The sequence below is a fragment of the Polypterus senegalus genome, chromosome 15 (assembly GCF_016835505.1).
Source record: "Polypterus senegalus isolate Bchr_013 chromosome 15, ASM1683550v1, whole genome shotgun sequence".
NCBI classification, from domain to species: Eukaryota; Metazoa; Chordata; class Cladistia; order Polypteriformes; family Polypteridae; genus Polypterus; species Polypterus senegalus.
In genome coordinates this window covers 74,849,867-74,873,956 of record NC_053168.1, presented here as the reverse complement: position 1 = coordinate 74,873,956, position 24,090 = coordinate 74,849,867, and the positions used below count along the sequence as shown (strand labels likewise).

Below are 24,090 nucleotides of genomic sequence, written 5' to 3'. Positions count from 1 at the left end.
AGCAATATATTACCAAAAATTGTCCAGATGATACCGACAATTCTGCATTGCTTAGAGAAAACAAAGAATGAGTTCATGAAAAAACAGACGGTTATTGAGACAAAGTTAGGACCTTTCAGTGTGAAACACACTGCATGTTATCAGGCGCTGTTATATTACAATAATTCCAAGAGGATGTACAGTATGTACAGAATTATTTAATAAACAATATCATATAATAAAAAACTGCCTGTTTTTGTTAAATGCAAAACTACCTAAATAACCTAATTTCATTTTTTGTCCAAAATGTATTTCAAGGCAAACAGCTGTAATTTTACATTTACATAAAATCAGAACGTAACTGATTTTAAATGTACATCTTACTATACAAACATATTCAAATAATTTAATGACATTGTTTTGTTCATTAACTCATGTAGATAAAGTACATTTTGACAAAGACATGGATATGAAACTTTTGATTGTTGCGATTTTTTGTGGTGAATTCCCTTCGAATCCCAATATGGGACCAGAACATCATCTCGCTGACCAGCAGGCCTTTAAATATTTCCGTGGCACGCAGCACAGGCCAGCACTCTTACTCAGCCCAATTTGAAGCAGTAAAGACCAGTCTGACCGACGACTGTGTTGGATCTAAACTGACTGTGCTTTATGACAGGCAAACAGCCTCACGACTTACAAGAATAGGTAGTTCACGTGTAAACAATACAAATATCAAATACATCATTAATTATATTTTTATTTACAAATCATATGATGAATGAAAACTCATAAGACTAATTGAAAAATTAGCTTCATTTGTTTAATTTTAAAAATAGTTGTTAAGGTCCGATTAAGCCAGTTCAGAAAAAACCGTAATATTAAAAAATATACAAGTTCTGCTCTTCATCTAAAAATAAAGTTATGTACCTGTCAGGGATCGTCAACTGTGGAATTAAATAAAAAAATGTCAAAAACAGGAATTCTGCCATAATCAGAAGCTGGGTCAGTCTGCTTTCATTCCCGCAGCTCACTAAATGTTATTTCCAACGGACTCCTTGATTGCAACTGCCGGCGTTGGTCCAATGTGAGTCCAAATGTAACCTTTTTCTGGACGAACAGGAATCGTAGGAAAAGGACATGATCGTGACTTAAAATATTCTGATGGTGCATGGCATACAAATTCTAAGTATTCCATTTTTCTGGGAAAGTCTTCTTCTGGGCCTCAAAAAAATAAAAAGAAAAAAATAAAATTACGAAGATAATAAAAACATATATTTGGTTATTCTGCCTTAAAACCATAATATTCGAGCAATTTATGTGAACCAGGCTTCACTGTATAAGCTAGGCATTTGTTAAAATCATACAGATCCACCTTCAGTTTATTCATTTGCATATTTTTGGAGTAAAGTAATATAAGAAATATCACCTCTTTTTTTTTTTAATAAATGCAAGTATATTTTTGAAAATGGCAGACATCTGAATTTGGAAAGCCAACTTCCCAATGATTGCACAATTACTGACGAGGTGATCGTAGAATGAATATCTTTTTGCACAGAGACATCAATGTGTCATCATTTGTAAGAAGGGCTGCTGTGGCGCGAGGTTTCGATTCCATCTAATTTGTTAGCTAAAGCAGATTCCTGCAGTATAACAGAAAATGCCATTTAAATGGCCTATTAAGTTGGCATGACATTGAAAAATAATTTCTAAATTCAGTGGTCAAAAATGTCAAAAACAGGGGTTTATAGGGTGCAAGAACAAACTTCCTGTGCAAATAATTACCTATAGTATCTAACTTGAAAGTACAATAAACATAGACAGAGAGAAACAAATAAATATATAATGTGTTTAAATTAATGGATTTCATTTATTTTAATATGTGCCAATTTTTAAAAACTATACTTATGAATCTCTTCATAGCCTTGTCAACATTATCACATTTAGAAGTACACTAAAAATAAACCTTAATGAAGGAGTCTGTAATACTGATCTACAAAAATCTAGTAAAATTAAAGCCAAATCAAAAAGCAAGCCATATTCATTTAAGCAGTACAAATCAAGGCACAAAAGGAATAAGATGCAATATGATAAATAAAATGATAGATCCCTAAACTAAGAGCAATTCATTTGAAGCAAAGATGAATACAAATGGGGCAGCACGGTGGCGCAGTGGGTAGCACTGCTGCCTCGCAGTTAGGAGACTTCCCGGGTCCTCCCTGCGTGTCTGCGTGGGTTTCGTCTGGGTGCTCCAGTTTCCTCCCACAGTCCAAAGACATTCAGGTTAGGTGCATTGGCAATCCTAAATTGTCCCTAGTGTGTGCGTGCCCTGCCCGGGGTTTGTTTCCTGCCTTGCGCCCTGTGTTGGACGGGATTGGCTCCAGCAGACTCCCGTGACCTTGTAGTTAGGATATAGCGGGTTGGATAATGGATGGATGGATACAAATCAAACTTGCATGGACTAATGTTGTAGTTAAAATGACCTGTTCTTGTAAATGAGACTTAAGGCCTTGTCAAATTACATGACTCTTCCAGCGATCTTCAGCTACAGACTTCATGTACAGAACTTTAGCACGTCGGAGGCAGTCATAGAATGCTCCCATAACAGCCAGTCATGTAGATTCATATGCCCAGTGGCTCAGTCCAACCAGTGTCCGAACCATCTACCAAAATTAAACAGGTCAGGTCTTAAGTCATGAGTAGCGAGTAGCGAGTGTGCGAGAGCTAACAACCACTGAGCACTCACAGCTATGAGGTGATTTGGACTTATGAAGCAGAAGAGAGACACATCTGCCTGATGAGGGCACCAGTTCCATCAGGAAGCATGTAATTGTAATTATAACATGCTCAGGTGACGAGATCAGCAATCGCCTTTACACATACAGTCCCCTCCATATTTATTGGAACCCCTGGTAAAAAAGGGTTATAAAAAAATTCACCTTTTGGTGAATCACCTTAATCTCACAAAGAAGAAAATGAGAGCAATCCAACCTTATCAATTTATTCTGAGAAAAAATAATTCCTCATCAAGAAATAATGATTTTTAACAAATCCATACATGCCATGATTATTGGTACTCCTGCATTGAATAGTTTGCACAACCTCTCTTTGCCAATAAAACAGCGCCGAGTCTTCTCCAATAACATCTTATAAGGTTGGAGAATATAGAGCATGGAATCTAAGTCCACTCCTCTTTACAGAATCGCACCAGGCATACAAGGTCTTAGGGCCTCTCTTGTGCATTATCTTCTTCAGCTTAACCCACATGTATTCAACAGGATTTAGATCTGGGAACTGAGAAGACCATGGCACAAGTATGATTTTGTGTTCCTTTAAACATTTGGACCACTGTCCTGCTGGAAGATCCAACAACAACCTACTGTCACTTTTTTGTTTCGAAATGAATTTTAAACCCCTTGGAATTTCAAGGTTTCCAGGGCCTTTGGAGGGGATGAAAAACAAAACAAACAGCCCCACATCATCACCCAATGTCCACCAGTTTTGACAGTTGTGGTCATCCTTGACTGTTTATTGCCAAACATGTTTATTCATCTGACCATAGAACACTGTTCCAATCAAAGTTCCAGCCTTTTCCAATGCTAATTATTGCCTTAAATTAAGATATGAGCTTTTTCAGGCAAGTGCCAATTGCTTATAGCCATTCTCCGACTTACGAAGGTCAACACACTTTTCTCTCATTTGAATTGTGTGTTCTCTTATCTCTCCTATGTTGATGGATGAAAAAGGGAATTTGGCCTCTGTGACACTTCATTTTTATATCTCATTGGCACAGGAAGTAATGAATTACTGCTTGAAAGCTACAAACGTAAAAAAGATCAACATAAAAGAGTAAGACATAGGTTCAATTACACTTTGTTCATAAGAATTTCTAGTGATGTCCATGTGGTTTTGTTAAAAATATTTATTTACTTCAATTAAATCTGCAATGTTTTTTCAGTGTGAAATTAAGGTAATTCGCCAGAAGACGACTTTTGTTTTTTAAAAAAAAAAAAAACGTATCTGTCTTTACTAAGAATGTCAATGATTTTTGGGGTTGGGGTGACTGTGTAAAACATAAAGCCTCACAAAAAGAATAAGTTGTCAAGCAGTACAAACATATACTCATACAATGGACCTGTATCTCCATGGTGAATATCAGGTTTGTAAGGAGACAAGTGGTAATTTCAACAAAGACACTCTACGGTTGTACCCCAAATTCAACAAGTCTTGAAAGGTATTGCATGTAGAGTTACAGAAACTAAATGGATGGCACTCACGTTTCACCAGGAACCCTAAAGTGGATTAAGCAAGTTACAAAATATTACATTCATATGACAGAATGTGTAAACTGAGAGAGGGGAACAAACAAACAAACACAAAGGAATTAATGATAGTGTTTCTGTATTTAGTGAACATGTGTTTCAGTGCTACAGGATGTCATTGCCATTTGCTGTTCAACTTTATTTATTTTTTACTATATTAAGATAGCGGTAAGAGGCTGGCAAATACTATAGCAAGTCTGCAAATTTCATAAAACTGCCATCTGTTGAAATAAAATGGCGATACTCCTTTTACATTCTTCTATGAGAGGGATCCTGTTTGTGGCCGAATGTTAGTTTGAAACACAAAGATCGATCTAAGCACAAAGTAAATGCAAACTATTGCTTAGTGCCTTAAAAAGAAAATGAAGTTGTGATTCCTATCTATTATAAAATAAAACTGTGTCAAGACTTGAAGCACAGATGACTAACATTTAAACTGCTTTAGCTATTCTGGCAAAATGGGAAAAACTGCACCACTTTGCAATTTGTTTTCAGTTTAAGCTAAACAGCAAGTGATCAAAGATGATGTAAAAAGTGTTCTCAGAAAACAAAGTTTTCATGATGAACAACCAACTGATTATCTGTTCTTCTCTGTCTCTGATTCTGAAAGCAGTAATTTAACCGAATTTAAATAATTATTTTTGTGTTGCATACAGAAGGCAGAAAATCTGACACTGCTGAATGACAAGCAGAGTCAAAATGATGTGAACTAAATTTTAATACATAAATATTTGGATACCAAAAAACAAATACATAGAATAAAGTCTCCCTTCTCCTGCCTCAAATAAAACAGTCCTTGGATTCATTCTGTGCAATTGGTTTTTCTGAACTAAAAAATATTAAGGAGTACCCTTGAATTCACAACAGATGGTGAAAATTTATTATTCTTAAATAATTTTAAAATTTATGTTAACTGATCTTTCATTGAAAAAAATTCTAGTGTAGTCTGAAAAAATACATAGGTTCACACAAGGCTGTGAAGACTTTTCCAAAAGCCTTACATGTTTAAAGTTTGGAAATCGTACCTCAATAGGTATTTTAAAGTGCAAAATGATTAGTTTAATTTTGTTACTTTGTTCCATGGCTTGTAAAAAGAGCATCAATAACACTGTTCTTACGACTCTGAATAATGGAATATGACTTGCATAACATTAATGTTGAAAGAAAGAGAATACAAAACAAAAAGAGAAAATTTAACAAAACTGAAATTTATAATATAAATGATACTTAATTCATTCAACAATCCATTTGAATAAATATTCTTTAAAAATGACCCGCTAATGGTATTTTTGAAATGAACACACTAAAGTGGCTGGTGTACAAATTCAGTATAAATACAGTCATGGCCGAAATTATCGGCACCCCTGGAATTTTCCCAGAAAATGCACCATTTCTCCCAGAAAATTGTTGCAATTACAAATGTTTTGGTATACACATGTTTATTTCCTCTATGTACATTGGAACAACACAAAAAAACAGAGAAAAAAGCCAAATCTGACATCATGTCACACAAAACTCAAAAACCGGGCTGGGCAAAATTATTGGCACCTTTTCAAAGTTGTGGGTAAATCGTTTTATTTCAAGCCTATGATGCTCGTTTGAACTCAACTGTGGCAAGAAACAGGTGCTGGCAATATAGCAATCACACCTGAAGTGAGTTAAAATGGAGAAAGTTGACTCAACCTTTCTGTTGTGTGTCTGAGTGTGCCACACTAAGCATGGAGAACAGAAAGAAGAGCAGAGAATTGTCTGAGGACTTGAGAACAAAAATTGTGGAAAATATCAACAATCTCAAGGCTACAAGTCCATCTCCAGAGATCTTCATGTTCCTTTGTCCACTGTGTGCAACATAATCAAGAAGTTCACAACACATGGCACTGTAGCTAACCTCCCTGGACATGGACGGAAGAGAAAAATTGATAAAAGACTACAACGAAGGATAGTCCGAATGGTGGATAAACAGCCCCAATCAACTTCAAAACATAATCAAGCCGTTCTGCAGACTCAGGGTGCAACAGTGTCAGCTCAAACTATCCGTCGACATCTGAACGAAATGAAAGGAGGACCCCACTGCTGACACAGAAACATAAAAAAGCTAGAATGGAGTTTGCCAAAATGTACTTCAGGAGCCAAAATCCTTCTGTGCGAACGTCTTGTGGACAGATGAGACCAAGGTAGAGCTTTTTGGTAAAGCTCATCATTCTACTGTTTACAGAAAACGGAATGAGGCTTACGAAGAAAAGAACACAGTACCTACAGTCAAACATGGTGGAGGTTCTAAGATGTTTTGGGGATGTTTTGCTGCCTCTGGCACTGGATGCCTTGACTGTGTGCAAGGCATCATGAAATCTGAAGACTACCAAAAGATATTGGGGCGCAATGTAGGGCCCAGTGTCAGAAAGCTGGGTCTGCGTCAGAGGTCATGGGTGTTCCAGCAGGACAATGACCCCAAACATACCTCTAAAAGCACCCAGAAATGGTTGAAGACAAAGTGCTGGAGAATTCTGAAGTGGTCAGCAATGAGTCCAGATCTAAATCCAATTGAACACTTATGGAGAGATCTCAAAATTGCTGTTGAGAGAAGGCGCCCTTCAAATCTGAGAGACCTTGAGCAGTTTGCAAAAGAAGATTGGTCGGAAATTCCAGATGAGAGTTGTAACAAGCTTGTTGATGGTTATAGAAAGTGCTTGATTTCAGTTATTTTTTCCAAAGGGCGTGCAACCAAATATTAAGCTGAGGGCGCCAATAATTTTGTCCAGCCCGGTTTTTGAGTTTTGTGTGAAATGATGTCAGATTTGGCTCCTTTTCTCTGTTTTTTTTGTGTTGTTCCAAAGCACATAAAGGAAATAAACAAGTGTATACCAAAACATTTGTAATTGCAACAATTTTCTGGGAAAATTCCAGGAGTGCCGATAATTTCGGCCATGACTGTATGGTAAAATGCAGAAAATATAAATAACAAATGTGGAAATTGAAACTAACACCTACAAGATCAACACACTCTAATGAATGATTACAGACTGTAGCCACAAACCACTTGAACTTACCAACAATGTATGTTGATGGATCAAACTGATCTTTTGGGCTCTCGTTTGTAGGAATTAGCCAAGTTAAAGCAGCACTTTTTTCACAGTACTGATCTTGAACAAATCCTCTGATCTGAGCATAGTATGGTCTTCCATTATCTTCATCAGTGACTTTAATAACATCTCCAATCTGAAAATACACTCCCTTTAAAGATAAATCGGTAAGAAGTTAAATGTAATACAAAACAATTTCGTAAACAGCATCTTAATATTTAATATGTGACTCTGCTCCATTAATTTTGTAAAAAAGTATTCAACTAATACTTTTAAAATAAATCTAATGAGCAATGTTTAAAGTTAAAATGCTTACTATAACCTAATTAAAATAGAATTTATTTCTATAAAATATTTTTCATTATTACCAAAATAATCATTCATATAATTGACCACACCACAGCTACAGCAGAAAGAATGTGCTCATATGGAGTTGTCAATGTGTCTGCTCAGTCTTTCCTTTTGGTACTCAATTTCATTCCCCTCCGTATGAGTGACTGTACTTTGTAATATTCAAAATTAGTTCCTGATTTGTGCCTGATTCTGTTAGAATAGGCCACAGCTTCCCATAATTGAAATAACTGAACTCAAAAATGAATCAACAGAAGGAATAAAAACAGTTATTCACATATGTGCATTAAATAATCCTTCAAACACTAAAAAAATCAAATGCAATACAAACATACTTGATTAAATTTAGTCTTTGGCAAATCTAATATCATCATCATAACTGTGTATCAGTTTTACAAGTAGTTTTGACTCATGTCTTTCTCGGATATCAGTTTGCTTTGTACAAACTTTCATTCAGTACTAATACTTTAAAAAAAGACTTATGTTTTTGGAATCTTGGTATCAACGGGGTACCAAAGTATAAGTTCTTGTGGCATCCCTAATTGCCAATCACATCCCTATATCAGCTCTCCTTTGAGAGGTTACCCCAGTTCTTATGCCTCATTCTAAACAATAACTGTGTAATGGTCATACATAGTTGTTTTATTCTGGATATGTTAACACAATTTTACCTTATAAAATAATGATTCTGACGTGATTATTGTAGAAACAGATTCAGGTGCTTTGATAGGCTGGAAAAAGAAAAACAAAACAAAATGAAATTTTAGAATTACAGTAATCCCTCCTCGATCGCAGGGGTTGCATTCCAGAACCCCCCGCGATAGGTGAAAATCCGCGAAGTAGAAACCATATGTTTGTATGGTTATTTTTTATATATTTTAAGCCCTTATAAACTCTCCCACACTTTTAAAATTATTAGAGCCCTCTAGACATGAAATAACACCCTTTAGTCAAAAGTTTAAACTGTGTTCCATGACAAGACAGAGATGGCAGTTCTTTCTCACAATTAAAAGAATGCAAACATATCTTCTTTTCAAAGGAATGCGTGTCAGGAGCAGAGAATGTCAGTGAGAGAGAGAGAGACAGAGACAGAAAAGCAAACAATCAAAAAATCAATACGCGCTTTTAAGTATGCCGAAGCACCGCCGATAAATCAGCATATTTTAGAGTAGCGTCCGTATCCTCTAGGCAAACAGCCCCTCTGCTCCCCTCTGCTCACACCCCCTTCGTCAGACGCAGAGAAAGTCAGAGAGAGTGAGAGAGAGAGAAAAACAAACAATCAAGCACCGCGCGGGAAGCACATCGTATATCATAGAGGAGTTTTATTTAATATGTAATACATGCTCTGATTGGGTAGCTTCTAAGCCATCCGCCAATAGCGGCCCTTGTATGAAATCAACTGGGCAAACAAACTGAGGAAGCATGTACCATAAATTAAAAGACCCATTGTCCGCAGAAATCCTCGAACCAGCGAAAAATCTGTGATATATATTTAGATATGCTTACATTTAAAATCCGCGATGGAGTGAAGCCGCTAAAGTCGAAGCGTGATATAGCGAGGGATCACTGTACTTTATTAATTAAATCTAAGTTTAGTTTGGGAAAAAATACCTTGAAAATATTTTATCTACTTGTCGTTTTACTTTTCTGATCAATCATTTTTCAGAATATGTACAATAATAATGAAATGCATAACACACACACACAATCCGATGCCTTATCTGAAACAGTGTTTTTATGGAGTGCAATTGAAAAAGAAATAAATATTAACTGCAAATACAAACACATAAACTGTACCTGAGAAAAATCAAATCTCCCTCCCTTCCAAATGAGACCTTATAATTCCAACTCTTAAAAAAATGCAATGAGGACAAATGATATACCAAAGAATATTACTTAATTTGACCATTATCAACTAGATTAATCAGATGCAATTTTATGAATACAAGCATTGTTAGATATCTACACGGAAGGTCTCAATAAATGCTAAATTAAAAATACGAGGTCACCAAATGGGGCATTTTCAATTTAAAATAATGGAAAATTGAATACATCTGGTAAACTCAGCAGTTACTTAATTATAACAGATGTTCCTTATCTGGACTCTCTCAACCTATGAAAAGTCTGCAAGAAAAGGAAAGTGTACATGAAAAGAAAAATTAGACACCGAGAGAACTGATGCACAAGGAGCAAAAAAGAACACAGCTAAGAAGAAAGCAGAAGAGGTGGAGAAAAATTGCACATATTTGTGAAGGACAAAAAAGATTTTCTAAGTACAAGTCTGCTGAACGTATTTCGTAGTAACGAGATTTCTATAGACTTGAGTCATATGGGGGAAACTGTTGGGACCATAAAAATACTTCGTTGTAATGAAAATTTCGTTGTAAAGATATTCGTTGTAAAGGAATTTTACCAGTATTTAAATAGCATCTCTATTATATGTAAATTTCATTAAAATTTCTACAACAGTTCAAAAGGTGATGTATTTTGAAATTGTAATGTTTTTCTGATAAGACATGTCAATAACAAAGTCCCCCTCAAGTCAAAATCTGGAGAACAAACCATACACAACTAACAGGCTGAATAGGAATGTGCCCATCACCTGTGGAAGAACTGTGGCTGTACGTAAGTCAGTTTATTTTTAGTGAATTTTAAAATCTCTTTCAGGGCTTTTCTTAGAAAAATGTGGAAGTTAAAGAATTTCAGAGCCAAACCCAAAATAAGTCAAAGGAATGCAGAATTTTCTGCAGGTTTTAGCTAAAACAGGAAATAAACTCAGAATAACCTGAGGGGATATTAGGAACGGGCTGGGCACAATTACTGGATTCAAGCAATCCACAGCTTAATTGTTAGAAAGGGATGTGGACAAGGCTAACACCTTGAACCACTTTTTATTAGTTTTTTTCCCTCCTACTTCCACTTTCTTCAAATGACCAGTCCCTCCCTTCCACCATCCCTACTGCATCAACAACTCCTATTACATCAATTGGAATGGCCAATTATGACTCCACGTTTTATCAAAAAGTGTAACAGCAGTGTAAAACATTCTGCATTGGTCCTATTCCAAAGAAAGCTGGCACCTCTTAACCTGAAGACTACAGACCAGTAGCACATCTCACATGATAAAGACTTTTAGAGGCTGGTGCTGGACTATATGAGTTACCTTTAAAAGGCCACCTGGACCCACTGCAGTTTGCCGACTGAACAAAGACTGGAGTGGAGGATGCCGTTATCTGTCTGTTTCACAAGGCTTGCTCTTTTCTGGACAAAGTTGGCAACATTACAAGGATTATGTGTTTTGATTTCTCTTGTGCATTCAATACCATCCAGCCATCTCTGTTAAGAGGTATGTTTGGACATAAGCAGCTGAATGAGCCTATGGTGTCCTGGATTATGGACCATGTGTCTGGTCAACCAGAGTTTGTGAGAATCAAGGACTGTGTCTCTGATATGGATGTGAGCAACACTGCGGAACCACAGCGAACAGTCCTGTCTCCTTTTCTCTTCACTCTGAACATCTAAGGTTATAAATATAACACCAGGTCACGTAACTTGCAGAAGTTTTCTGATGACTTTGCTCTTATGGAGTGTATTGATAAAGGAGATGAGAAGGAGTATAAGGGTCAGGTGGAGAACTTTTGTTTCTTTGTGCAGATCAATGATAGGCTGGATTGGTCCAATAACAGAGGAACTATATAAGAAAAGTGCAGAGCAGACTCTTTTTTATACTTAATAATTTAGGTAATATACCTGTATAACACCTAACTGCAAAGTCAGAAGTTTTTCTTTCTTTTTAGTCATTCTGGTGCATATTTAAGAGGCGTTTGTTGTTTGTCATTATATAATAATACTTATTTACGGAGATTCTATAAAAAGCCAAATTTCCACCTGGGGACAAAAAAGCTCTCTCCATCTACCTGTCGATCTATGTTCTATAAATTCCAAATGTTTAAGTGATACTGGCATTGTAGATCAGGCCACATAGCAGTAGTATCCTGCTATATATATCATCATCATCAGAGGAAAATGATTATGATGATGACACTCGGAAGGTTGTTGAAAGCTTAGGAATAAAAAACTATTTTAAGATACGTGACTCATTTTCTCCCTTTGTGAACCTCTAGCAACAAATTTGCAAACCGTATCACAGACCTTTGCTTCCATATATATTTTTCCAGTATGATAATATAAAGAAGATAGTGATAATAGAACAATTTTGATAAGATTAATAAATAAATGAATTCCAATCATTGTAATACTTATGATACTCATTCTGGTTGCATCATATGTAATCTCCTGTTATATAATAAATGCATATATATATATATATAGAGTATGACTGACATGTTTAAGGGTCAGTAGGTATGTTATCCCAGGCAGTGTTGCAACAATCCTTTAAACACCTTAACAAAGTGTTTTTGAAATAACACACTGTTGGGCTCCAGATCCCACTGAAACTGAGGTCAGTAAATGGATGAATACCTTCTCACTAATGTACTATATTATATCCATTAAGCACCACTACTACCACATCCAAGTTTGGGACCTTGCCCTGCATCCAGTGTTTCTGGGAGCAATTCCATCTTCCTATAACCATTAATTAATGGATTAAGTTGACTGTATAAAAATGAGACGGTGGTAGAAATGTTGAAACTACAGAAATATCAACAATAAGTGTTCCATTTTAAGGTATTGAAAGAGTGGTAAATACAGTATACAAACCCATGTAGTTAGATCAGGTTAACAGTAAATTGTAAGGTGACCATTAACAGGCTACATTTCTGATTAATCTGGGCTCAGACCTTAACTATATATTTAAACATGACCCCCGGTTTATCACACAAATTAGCTCCTCTCCCACGAACATATTTTATATTGTCATCATAACTTTTTTTATCAAAAAATCTTTTCTAACAAAATTCATTGACCCAAACATTCATTTAGGAACCTAGTTTACCCATACAGGGTCATCCATTATTTTCTTGTGGATAACTGCAGTACTACAGTTACTATCTTATGAACATATTAATCAAAAAGAAGCAAGTTTAATCAGATGCTTACATTCTTAAGCTTAAATATATGCCGTCTTCCTTTCCCTTTGGTTGAAACTTTTTTCTCAGAAGCAGGAGCTTTGTACTTGGTATTTCTTAATCTAGCTGATCGCCTGTGGATTTCCTGTTTAGACTAAGCAAATAGAAGAAAAGATCACATACTTAGTGCAAGTTACAAATCCACTGTGAATATACATATTTTTAACTTTTAAATTCTAAATCAGAATAATTTATAGTAACAGTAAAATGAATACATCTAAAAAATGGATTCACATCCAAAAAAAAAAAAACTGAATCCAGAACAAACTAATCAAAGATCAACTTTTCACATACATACAACATACTTTATTAACCCCAAGGGGAAACTGACATAAAAAGTAGAAAACAAAACAGTAAAATGCTGTACTGATTTGAATGTTTAAAAGGGATGTTTGCCTAAACAATTAGATTATTAATGTATCTAACCAATGCAGTTTAATGTTGAGTGCCACCAAACAATATCGCAATTTGGAAAAGAAAACTCTGAATTTTCTCCCCGTTTGAGTAGTTCTATTAAAAAAACATATAATAGTGTTGGCAGTTGGAACAAAAACCAATACACTGTTGCCATTTAACTTTCAAAGAAAGCCAAACAAATTGCTGTACGTCAGCCATGATACGCTCATGTGGCCCTTGCCAACTACAAGTACACAAGCGGTACAAACAAAACTGATGATCTGCAAAACACAGCAAACAGTTGGAGGATTTCATTTTTGGGAACTGTAGTGGTCAATTGTGATTTCTGAGACATGCCATCTAATCTTGAAGTATTAGCATAAAAGCAAACTATAGCTGAAACTGGTCAGGTAAACTCCTGGTGTAAACCTTAAGGTACGGTGTTTGTGTGTGTAGTGGTGTATATACAGACTCGACCAGTACTTTTTAAAACCTGTGAATCAACAACATACAGTAAATGATGTTTAAATAGCTAGCTATCTTTTAGAAGTACATAGCTGTGTACAAGTAACGTTTATGTATATCCTGATGATCACTGATGCACCACTTACATCAATGGACAAACAGCATAATCTTTCAAATGAGGTAGAAAAGGACATCTGCATTGTTCAGAAACTATTTATATGGTTTGTTTAAATTGTAAAACTGGGTTTAGCAGAATAAAAACATTGACATTTAGACATAAAGTACACATATTAATTCATTGGTACATTTTAATAATTGCATTACACAGGTCTGTGATTACACCATAGTGCCAGCGGTAGTGCCCAGAATGGGTTCTTTTGCTCTTTACAATGCTGCTTTTTTTTTTTAATGTGGCGCTCTATCCTTGAAAGGAGTGCTCGCCGCTGCCACAGTAGATGAAATACTATTTGTGACTTTGCAGGCTTGCTGTTTTTACAGGTGACCCTGTCACTGGTGATAAAATGCCTGCTCCTATGATGAATGACTTATCCCTTGTCAGCGCCATTAAATAGCCCTCCCATCGAATCTGCAGTCCCCAGTGATCACTTCCACCTCTTTGAAACACTGGGGAAGTCTTTGTTTCTGCTGTAGTCGTGTGGAAAGGCACATCAGCAGGGTTCTTAGATGGCACAGCGAGGATGCCGAGTGCTGTGCTGTCGTGCAGTGCGGGATGTGTTAAACGCTGCACTTTTGTGTGGTGATTTGTTGACTACCGGTGAGTATTAGAACCTACTGGTCTGCAGCTGCAGGTGTACTCATATTTGGCTGTTTTTCTTCTCTGAATAAACAATACAAGCACGTTCCACAGGTCAAATTTAACTTAGATAGATAGAACTTTCTTTATCACCAGGGGGAAATTTGACAAGTTTTATAAAACCTTGCATGGATTGCAGCAAGAAAGTGGGCATATGACAAAAAATAGGAAATTGTGTGTCCCAAAAAATAAAAATATCTGATTTATAAAACTTAGCATACTGTAACTGTTCACGCTACACCTTTGTTCTCTGGGGCTGCTTTAGCCCTGTAGTATGCACATTTGTATGCAAGTTACCTCTATACACAGTAATCATCTTGTAAATGTAGATATGTGATCAAGCCTCAAACCTTGCCTGGTTGCCACCCTGGAACATTGATATATGGTCTGTGTTAGTCACCTTCATACACATACAGTACAATCACAATGCTGCAGAATTTCATTGACTGGTAAAGCCGCCTCTCACATCCTGCATCGAGACACCACCACCTACATCTATGGCGTGCTCAGCACAGCACTGAAGTGCAGGGTCAGGTAATGGCATAAGGCACCAGTGTCTTAGCAAGTAGCCAGTATCAATTGCTGCTTCAATAAATAGTATACGTCATATGATATGCTGCAGGTTCAGCCAGTTACCTTACCAACAAGTCAGCCATCAGGTACAGCAGCACTGTGAACAAATATGTCTGCCGAAGCTACTTTGCTTTGAAAACAATGAATCATGGGTTGACCTAGGCTTCTGAGCCACGATGTTTGTCAGTGTCATCTTGGCATTGCAGGTGATTTGTGTGTTAATGGAACATCACTGCCCACGGTTTACAAAAGCAATATCATTCACGCTAGATGCCCTTATTCCTATGTTAAAGGTTGGGAGCATGCGCTGACCAATGAGTGCTGACAATTGCAATGATTACATTATGAAAGCCAACTGGCCCATGGCCGACCACATTATCTCAAGCCAGTCATTTTCTGGGCCGATCCTGCCTCTCTAAAAGCTTGTTCCTTTCATACTGTATATGGCCATTTGCATTGTTTGTAAGCGGTTCCAAACATGCCATGTGTCAAACCATTAGGCATGGCACTTACACCTTTCTGTACGCAATGAGGCAATCACGTCTGTGTTTTTACTGTGCTCTGGTTTCTAATCCTGAGAAGTGACAAGCAGTTGATATAAACGGATGGAAAAACAAACATCATTGGCCTTCTTTTCAATAAAATTAGTAACACACCGGCTTTTAAAGCCTCCAAATCTCCGAAGCTAATGAACATCCATCCATTTTCCAACCCGCTGAATCCGAATACAGGGTCACCGGGGTCTGCTGGACATACAAAACTAAAATGAGGTACACTAGTTTTTGGGAAAAACAACACTATTTCTATAAAGTATGAAACAAATCGGAGATGGTAGTCGCGAAGGCGCTATTGATTTCACGTGGACTGAATCTAAAACTACTTTAGCTGGTGTTCGGTAAATGACAAATCGATTATTTGAAAATATATTGCAAGACTGTGTCCAGAACACACCGCTGACATTTTATTAATGGAGTACATCGCAAAAGAGAACATAGACACAATGAAGCAAGAATACATCCAGCATAACCAGCTAACAATGTTAAGCGCCAACCGGCAGTTTCAAGGAGATGAGTGCATCCTACCTGCTTCCCACCGCCGTTGTTCTGCTGCGCCGAAGACGTGGAGGAGGAAGTCCCGGGAGCTGCACTGCTTGGGGCGCTGCTCTTTCCGGTGCAGTTGTTACACAAGATTTCCCCTTGGCTTCCTTTTTTCCACATTGATGAAGAGTTCGTCTTACAGACGCTACAGCAGGGCTTTAGGCCCAACGGCATTTTTGCCATTCACGCAGATTGCCACTGAAGTTAACAATGCGAACCTCTCAGGTAGCTAAACTCAGTTTTGCCCTGCGCAACATATCTAAATGTCATTTCGACAAATGTACAGGCAGATCCATCCTCAAAGACATCATGGAGAGATTGGCACCTCACTATTATGGCAAGTGCTGATGAAAACACAGATACTGTAAACATAAGAGCAACAATACAATACAAATGATCAAATGTTCATTGACAGAGCTTGCGTATGACGCTCCAACACGACTGGCCGTCAGCAACGTAGCTTCTGATTGGCTACTCACCGAGTCGGCGTAATTCAGAAAGAGGGAGCGCGGGTACGCACTGGAGGCGATGCGAGAAGTTCGCGGGCGGCCCCCTACTGTTTGGAGGAAAAAATGCTCTCTCGTGGGATTCGGGCTACGTGCGACGTGGAAACCCTCGAGATGGGCGCTGTCTTCCCGTTACGTACACAATTACATGTGAGCATTACGGTTTTTGTTGTCTCTTGTTGAGTCTTTCTGGAGTTTACATTTATTTACAGCCATTCACAAGGCGGTGTTTTGTTTTGTCAGTTTACGCCTCCTACTGGCTTTCGCAGGCGCACCAATGTCAGGTCTGAATGTATTCATTTTACTTTCTACGCCGAAAGCTCTTTTTCCTTTCATCTGCTCTTTACAAAAGTACAATTGTGTTCTTAAGAATTACCTACACTAAAAATAAATATTTGGGTCCAGTTTTTAGGATGTGCACATTACAATTGTATGACCAATTTCCACCAAACTGAATCAAGTAATCTTAAAATAAGCCCCCCCATTTATACAATTGAAATAATTTAGATACTAAATACTTTGTAAAACTGTCATATAAAGCATACTACACAGGTTGTACTTAATATGAATTGGTTTCAATAAAGGTTCAAATATGGTAATTCTATTACCGTTTCTGCACAAAACATTTGGGTCCATTTTGTACAATTTACATGTTTCAGTTATATGACAAATGAAGTCCATTAAAGTGCATCGTGTAATCTTAAAATACGTTTCTAAAGAAGTTGAATTGTACCGAAAAACGTAAGTTTAAGAAAAAGATTTATATAAATATTAATATACTCAATGAAACACTTCACTAAATAAACTGCAGGTATCATAAATCAGTATCCACGACTGGGCAAAACGTATGAAATCTGGAAAAAAACTCACTTTACCAAAGACTTCTAACTTAATTTCCAAATGTATAAAGGCGCGGGGATCCCAGGGACCGCAAAGAAACAAAAGGGGCGGGTCTTTATGCAAATATAGGAAAGTCACGTGTGCACAACTTTTTTATTTTAGGTTAAATTAACTGTGTGTAGTGAAGACGGACATAAGCATATGTCGAGTTTTTAAAAAGTGTTAATTTAAGTTAAAATAGGGGCGAGTAAAGACAACAATCCCCAGAACTTATTATGCTTCTGTTAAAAGAAAATTATTTAACATGATTTAATTGTGTTAATGTCACACCTAACACATTTAGGTCAATGTGACCAGGAAAAGCTAACTAATATCAACAAACATGATTATTTAAGCTATATTAACTTAAATTAGATAAATAAAGTGAACAACCCTGTTGTTTTATTTTTGAGTGTACCTTAAAATGGCATCATCTATTTTCAGAAAGAACATCAAAACATGGAGGCACTCTATGGCAGCACTTCATCTTTTAATCTTTAATAGAAAAATATTTGAAACATTTGACACAACTCTTCATGTTTATTATGGACTTCTACCTCATGAAGTAAATTATTACATTTGTTATGAATAGCCCAGAGGTAGGTTGGCTTACACTAGTGCAGACGTTTTGTATTTTTTGTCAGTTATGTTCAGGTTCATGCAACTTGGATACAGGTACTGTGGTAGTGGTAGATAATAAAAAAAAAGTATGAACTCTTGTGTAAGAATCTTAGAATTTAAGAAAATTTACAAATGAGAGGATACCATTTTGTCCACTAAGATTATTTGGTGACCTAACAGCATCTCAAAAAAAGTCTAGTCAAGTAAAGGGGCCTTTAATGGCATGCCATGTATATCAGGAGAAGAGCAAGATACCTTTATTGTCACTGTACAGTACAATGAATTATCGCCTAAAAATGCCTTGAATAAAAGTATATAAGAGTAGACAATAAAATTAAGTATACATTAAACTATGAGAAGCACAGTTACTACTAACAATTCCAAATATACACACAGTAAAAGTAAAGGTAAACATGTAAGCATAAATAGAGAAATAATAAATGAAGTCACAGTGCAGATTATAGACAATGCAGTGGTCATGAGTGAGTCATGTATAAGTGTGCGACTGTGTGTGGTTGATGCAGAAGTTCAGCTCAATCAGTGATTGTTTCTGCTATAGGTAGGGGCAGAGATCGCTGTGCATTTAATCGGCTCATTGCTTTGGGGTAAAAACTGTTCTTCAGCTTGGTAGTGCGGGCATTCAGGGCTCTGAAGTGCCTGCCAGAGGGCAGAGGAGTGAAAATGCAATGGCCGGGGTGGGTTGGATTTCCACAAATGTTCTTTGCTTTTCTGCTGCAGCAGGTAGTGAAGATACTTTCCAGGGATGGTAGCTGAGTGCCAGTAATTCTCTGAGCCATTGATGAAACACTGGAGGGTCTTCCTGTTCTCAGAAGTGCAGCCAGAGTACCATACCATAATACAGTATGTGATGACAGACTCTATGGTGCATCTGTAAGACTTAACCAGCAGCTGTTCAGGGAGTTGTGTTTTTTTCAGTCTCCTCAGAAAGTGAAGCCTCTGAAGACCTTTCTTGGCCTTTGCTGTCGTGTTTGTCGTCCATGACAGTTCCTGGCTGATATGGACTCCCAAGAATCTGAAATTCTGGCCTGTGTCCACCCTCACACCGTTAATGCTCATGGGATGGTGACCACTGTCCTGAAGTCCAGAATCAGTTCCTTTGTTTTCTTGGAGTTGAGTGCAAGGTTATTGTTCTGGCTTCAACCCTCCAGATTCTCAGCCTCTTCTCTATAGGCTGCTTTGTCATTATTGGAGATCAGACCTATCACGGTGGGTATTGTCTGCAAACCCTAGCATGATGTTAGTATCATGGGTAGATTTGTAGTCATTTGTGAAAAGGGAGTAAAGGAGAGGGCTCAGCACACACCCCAGTGTTCAGTATTATGGATGAAGAGAAGTGCTTACCCATGTGCATGTGTTCAGAGATGGCACAGCCACGTTCAGACGGCTTCCTGACCGCGGTCTAGAATGTGCATTTTTTTTTAGTTTATTTCCTTTATTTATTATTTCTTCAATGACAGAGATACGGGTTTAGTAATCTATGACAGTAGAACACTTTTAGAAATTGGAAACCAGGTCCTTACTTTTTCGTACACTTTTAAGCCTGATTTGTTGTGGCCAGCTGAGATACTCCGCAACCCGGATGACAGCGACGCGATGCTGACCCGTGGCGATGAACAAAGAAACGGTGTGGGAGACAACAAGCATATCGCCCACCACTCCATAGCATCCTGTTGGCTAATGTTCAGTCACTGGAGAACAAGCTGGATTAACTGAGAACAAGAGTTACTTTCCAACGCACCATGAGGGACTGTAACATTTTCTGCTTTACGGAGACATGGCTGACCCCCACAGTGCTGGACCAAGCTGTAACACCTTCGGACTCATTCTCTGTGTTTCGCATGGACAGAACGGTGGAGTCTAACAAAGCTAAACGTTGGGCAGTCTGCTTCATGACTAATAACCAATGGTGCAATGCCAGGAATGCTTCCATTCTCTCTGGCTACTGCTCGCCTCATCTGGAGTATTTAATCATCAAATTTCATCCTCACTATCTGCCTCGCGAGTTTACCTCGGTCACTGCCATGGCAGCCTACATCCCACCCCATGCGGATGCAGGCACGGCTTTGTCTGAACTCCACGATGTTCTGTGTACGACTCAAAACAAACACCCAGGCGCAGCATTCATTGTGGCAGGGGACTTTAATAAGGCTGTAGCGGGTGTCACATGTGCTATTGTTCCGTTGGCAGTTTGCTGCTCCTTAGGGTGCATTGCAGGGAAAGTGGACACTGTAAATACACCTTTAAGGGGGAGGTCATAACAAAGTCAGGACGGTTGATGCTGAAGATTTTAAAACTGGAAAAGAATTGGAGAGAGAGAGAGAGACAACTTGTGGTGGAGCAAAGGGAAGCGATAAGGTAGCGCCAAGAAATACACCTGCTGGAAAAAATTTTTTTTTTTTTTGTTCACTCAGCGCCACAAAGGAGACGCATCTCTGAAGACGGACTCTTTTTTCTTTGGTTTGGCCGACAATTCTTTGGATCGGCAAGATTGAACTTTTTTGTTATCGGCTCGACGGCCGGTGTATTCCGGTAGGCTTTCTCTTTGCCATAAACAGTAAAGACAGTTCACCTATTTGGACAAACTGGTTTCTCCTAATTATGAACATCTCTCTCCTAAACTGGGAAAGGTGGTTTTGATTGCTATGTTATGTACTTGTTTGTTTTTTTTGTCTATATGTAAAATATATATGTATAATTTTTTTGCCTTTTCTTTATTTTGTGATATTGCTTGTAGTTTAATGCTGAGGTGGGACATGTGGTCAGGGGTCACATAAAAGGACGAGCGTTGGTCACGTTTCCCCGATAGGTTTTCGATATTGAACTGCTTTGCTCCAGCAATTTTCTTATTGTGCAGCAACCCGGGGGTTTGTTGTTCTCACAGGGCAGCGGTACAAGGCAAACCTCAGACAAGTAATGCCGAACTTCCACTAACATGTCATGTGTCCAACTAGGAGAGCCAGAATCCTGGATCACTGCTACACCCCGTACAAGCAGGGCTACAAAGCGGTTTCACATCCAGCGTTTGGGAAGTCTGACCATAACGCCATTTTTCTCATGCCAGAATATAAACAAAGTTTCATTCGTGAAGCTCCGGTCACGAGGGAGGTGAAGCGCTGGTCTGCCTAATCAGAAGTCATGCTGCAGGATGCGTAGACTGGGACATGTTCCAAACATGCGCAGATGACATCAACGAGTTTGCGGAAGCTGTAGTTAGCTTTGTTAGTATGCTTGCTGATGAAATCGTTCCAACGCTGAGAGTTAAATCTTTTCCCAACCAGAAACTGTGGGTTGACAGATCAGTCCACACGGCAGTAAATGCTCGAACCACTGCTTATAATGCTGGAATCTCTACTGGCGATATGAGCGCCTACAAAGCGGCTTCATACGGCGTTCGACGTGCGGTGAAAGACGCCAAACACCAGTATCAGGAACGAGTAGAGCTGCACTTTCAACAGGGCAACATACAGAGCATGTGGCACGGACTGCATACCATCACGGACTACAAAGAAATATCTCATGCAATGGTAAGCGCAGACTATCTGCCTGACTACAGAGGACGGTGATGTCATCAGCATTGCAGAGCGCGACGTGTGTGCAGCACTGCACTGGATAAACATCAGGAAGGCAGAGGGACCAGACGGCATCTCTAGACGCCTGCTGCGTTGCTGCGCTGACCAACTAGCTGGAGTACTCACCACCATCTTCAACGAGTCTCTAGCGCAGTCTGTGGTTCCTGTGTCCTAAAGATCCACAATCGTTCCTGTTCAAAAGAACAATTAGCCCACGTGCCTGAATGACTACCGACCTGTTGCACTGACATCAGTAGTCATGAAGGTGTTGAGAGGCTACTGAAAGACATCATCTCATCCTCCATCCCAAGCACCATTGACCCACTCCAGTTCGCCTACCATTCTAACAGATCGATGGAGGACACCATTTCCCAGGTACTGCATACCACCCTCAGTCATGTGGACTAGAAACAGGGGAACGATGTAAGATTGTTGTTCATTGAGTATAGTTCAGCATTCAGTACAATAATACCCTGTAGACTATTTGCGAAACTGAGGGACTTAGGACTCAACAAATGCTTGTGTGCGTGGGTGCTGGACTTCATCACAGGCAAAACACAGGCAATGAGGGTTGGTAACTGTGTTTCCAACAGCATCATCATCAACACAGGAGCTCCAGAAGGGTGTGTTCTTAGCCCCCTGCTGTACTCCCGCTACACCCATGACTGCATGGCCACGTATTCCTCCAACACTATCGTGAAGTTAGCAGATGACATGTGGTTCTGGGCTTCAACGTGAACAACGATGAGATGGCCTACGTGGATGAAGTTGCGAACCTGACATTGTGGTGTCAGGAAAACTGCCTCCAGCTCAACATCAGCAAAACCAAGGAGATGGTGGTGAACTTCAGCAGGAGACAGCAGCGGGACTAAGCCCCTCATCATTAATGGGACTCCAGTGGAAAGGGTGAACAGTTTTAAATATCTGGAGGTTCATATCTCCGAGGACCTGATATGGTCTGAACACATCCAAATTCAGACCAAAAGGGCAAGCGGAGATTCTATCATCTCAGACAGCTTAGGAAGTTTGGGGTCTCTTCAGGAATTCTAAAGACTTTCTACTCTGGCGCTGTGGAAAGTATCCTGATACAGAACATTACATCCTGGTTTGGAAACTGCTGTGTTCTGGACCGTAAAGCCCTACAGAGAGTGATCTGTGCAGCGGAACGCTGCTGCAGGTCAGCTCTACCATCTATGCAGGACTAGAGCTCTCAGGATTATCAAAGACTCATCTCATCCCGCAATAGCCAGTTTCATCTGTTAAAATCAGGCAAAAGGTTTTGTAGCACCCTGGCCAGGACAGAGAGACTCAGAAGGAGGTTTCTATCCTTAAGCCATAAGTCTGTTAAGTCAGAACATGCCATCTCGCCTATGGCCCTCCACATACTTAGACTGGCCTGTAATTGTACCATGACATCTACCCTTACCTTGTTTTGGAATTGGTCTGTCCTTTAACTATGCACCTGTCTAACTTTGGCTTTGCACAATAATCATGGCACTATTGCAACTTAACACTTAATTCTACTTTATTTCACTTAATTTTACTTATTTATTTATGTTCTATTATATTGTTATCTTTCAATCTAGGACTTTTTGTTAATCTAAGTGATATTCTTCTAACTTTGCACAGGTTTTGATAAGACCACAAACTGTGATCAAGATTTTTTTATTCGTCACATGCATAGTTATACAGGACAACACGCAGTGAAATGCAGTCCCAGCATGTGAGATGCTGCCACCACCATATTTCACTGTAGATTTCCTGAAGCGTGCGGCATAAACCTAACACTGCCCACATCTCTCTTTGAAGTCTGGACTAAAAGTTCTATTTTGATCTCATCTGACCATAAAACCTTCTCTCACACCTTAACTGGGTCTTTCTCATACTTTGTAACAGATGCCAAACATGTTTTATGTGGATCTTCTTAGAGAATGGCTTCTTTCTTGCTACCTTCCCATACAGGCCTGTTTAATGGAGAGCTCTTGGAATTGTGGACCCCTGCACCTTCACTCCAGTTTCAGCCAAAGAGCATTGCAGACATCTGAGAGTGACGGTTGAATTTCTATTTGCCTCACTCACCAGTCGCCGTCTTGCTCTGTTGTTTAGTTTTGAGGGACGGCCTGTTCTAGGAAGAGTCTGGATGCTGTGATGAACCTTCCACTTTCTGATGATGGATCCAACAGTGCGGAATGGGACATATTTTTTGTCATCATTTCCTGCCTTAAGCATTTTAATGAGTTTGTTTCTCACATCAGCAGAATACTCCTTTGTCTTCATTGTTACAGTGATTGCCCAGCAAAGACTATGGTCCTTGCAAAGGATGCTTT

General features: G+C 38.7%; 1 protein-coding gene across 1 annotated transcript; it reads right to left on the bottom strand.

Annotated features, from left to right (window-relative positions):
* Positions 1–177: 177 nt before the first annotated feature.
* On the bottom strand, positions 178–16,609 carry gatad1 (GATA zinc finger domain containing 1). Its single transcript, XM_039736861.1, has 5 exons — positions 16,153–16,609; positions 12,794–12,916; positions 8,404–8,463; positions 7,349–7,532; positions 178–1,203 (listed from the first exon to the last, which is right to left on the bottom strand). The coding sequence occupies exons 1-5, from the start codon at positions 16,348–16,350 to the stop codon at positions 1,013–1,015; spliced, it is 756 nt and encodes a 251-aa protein (XP_039592795.1). The 5' UTR covers positions 16,351–16,609; the 3' UTR covers positions 178–1,012.
* Positions 16,610–24,090: the final 7,481 nt, after the last annotated feature.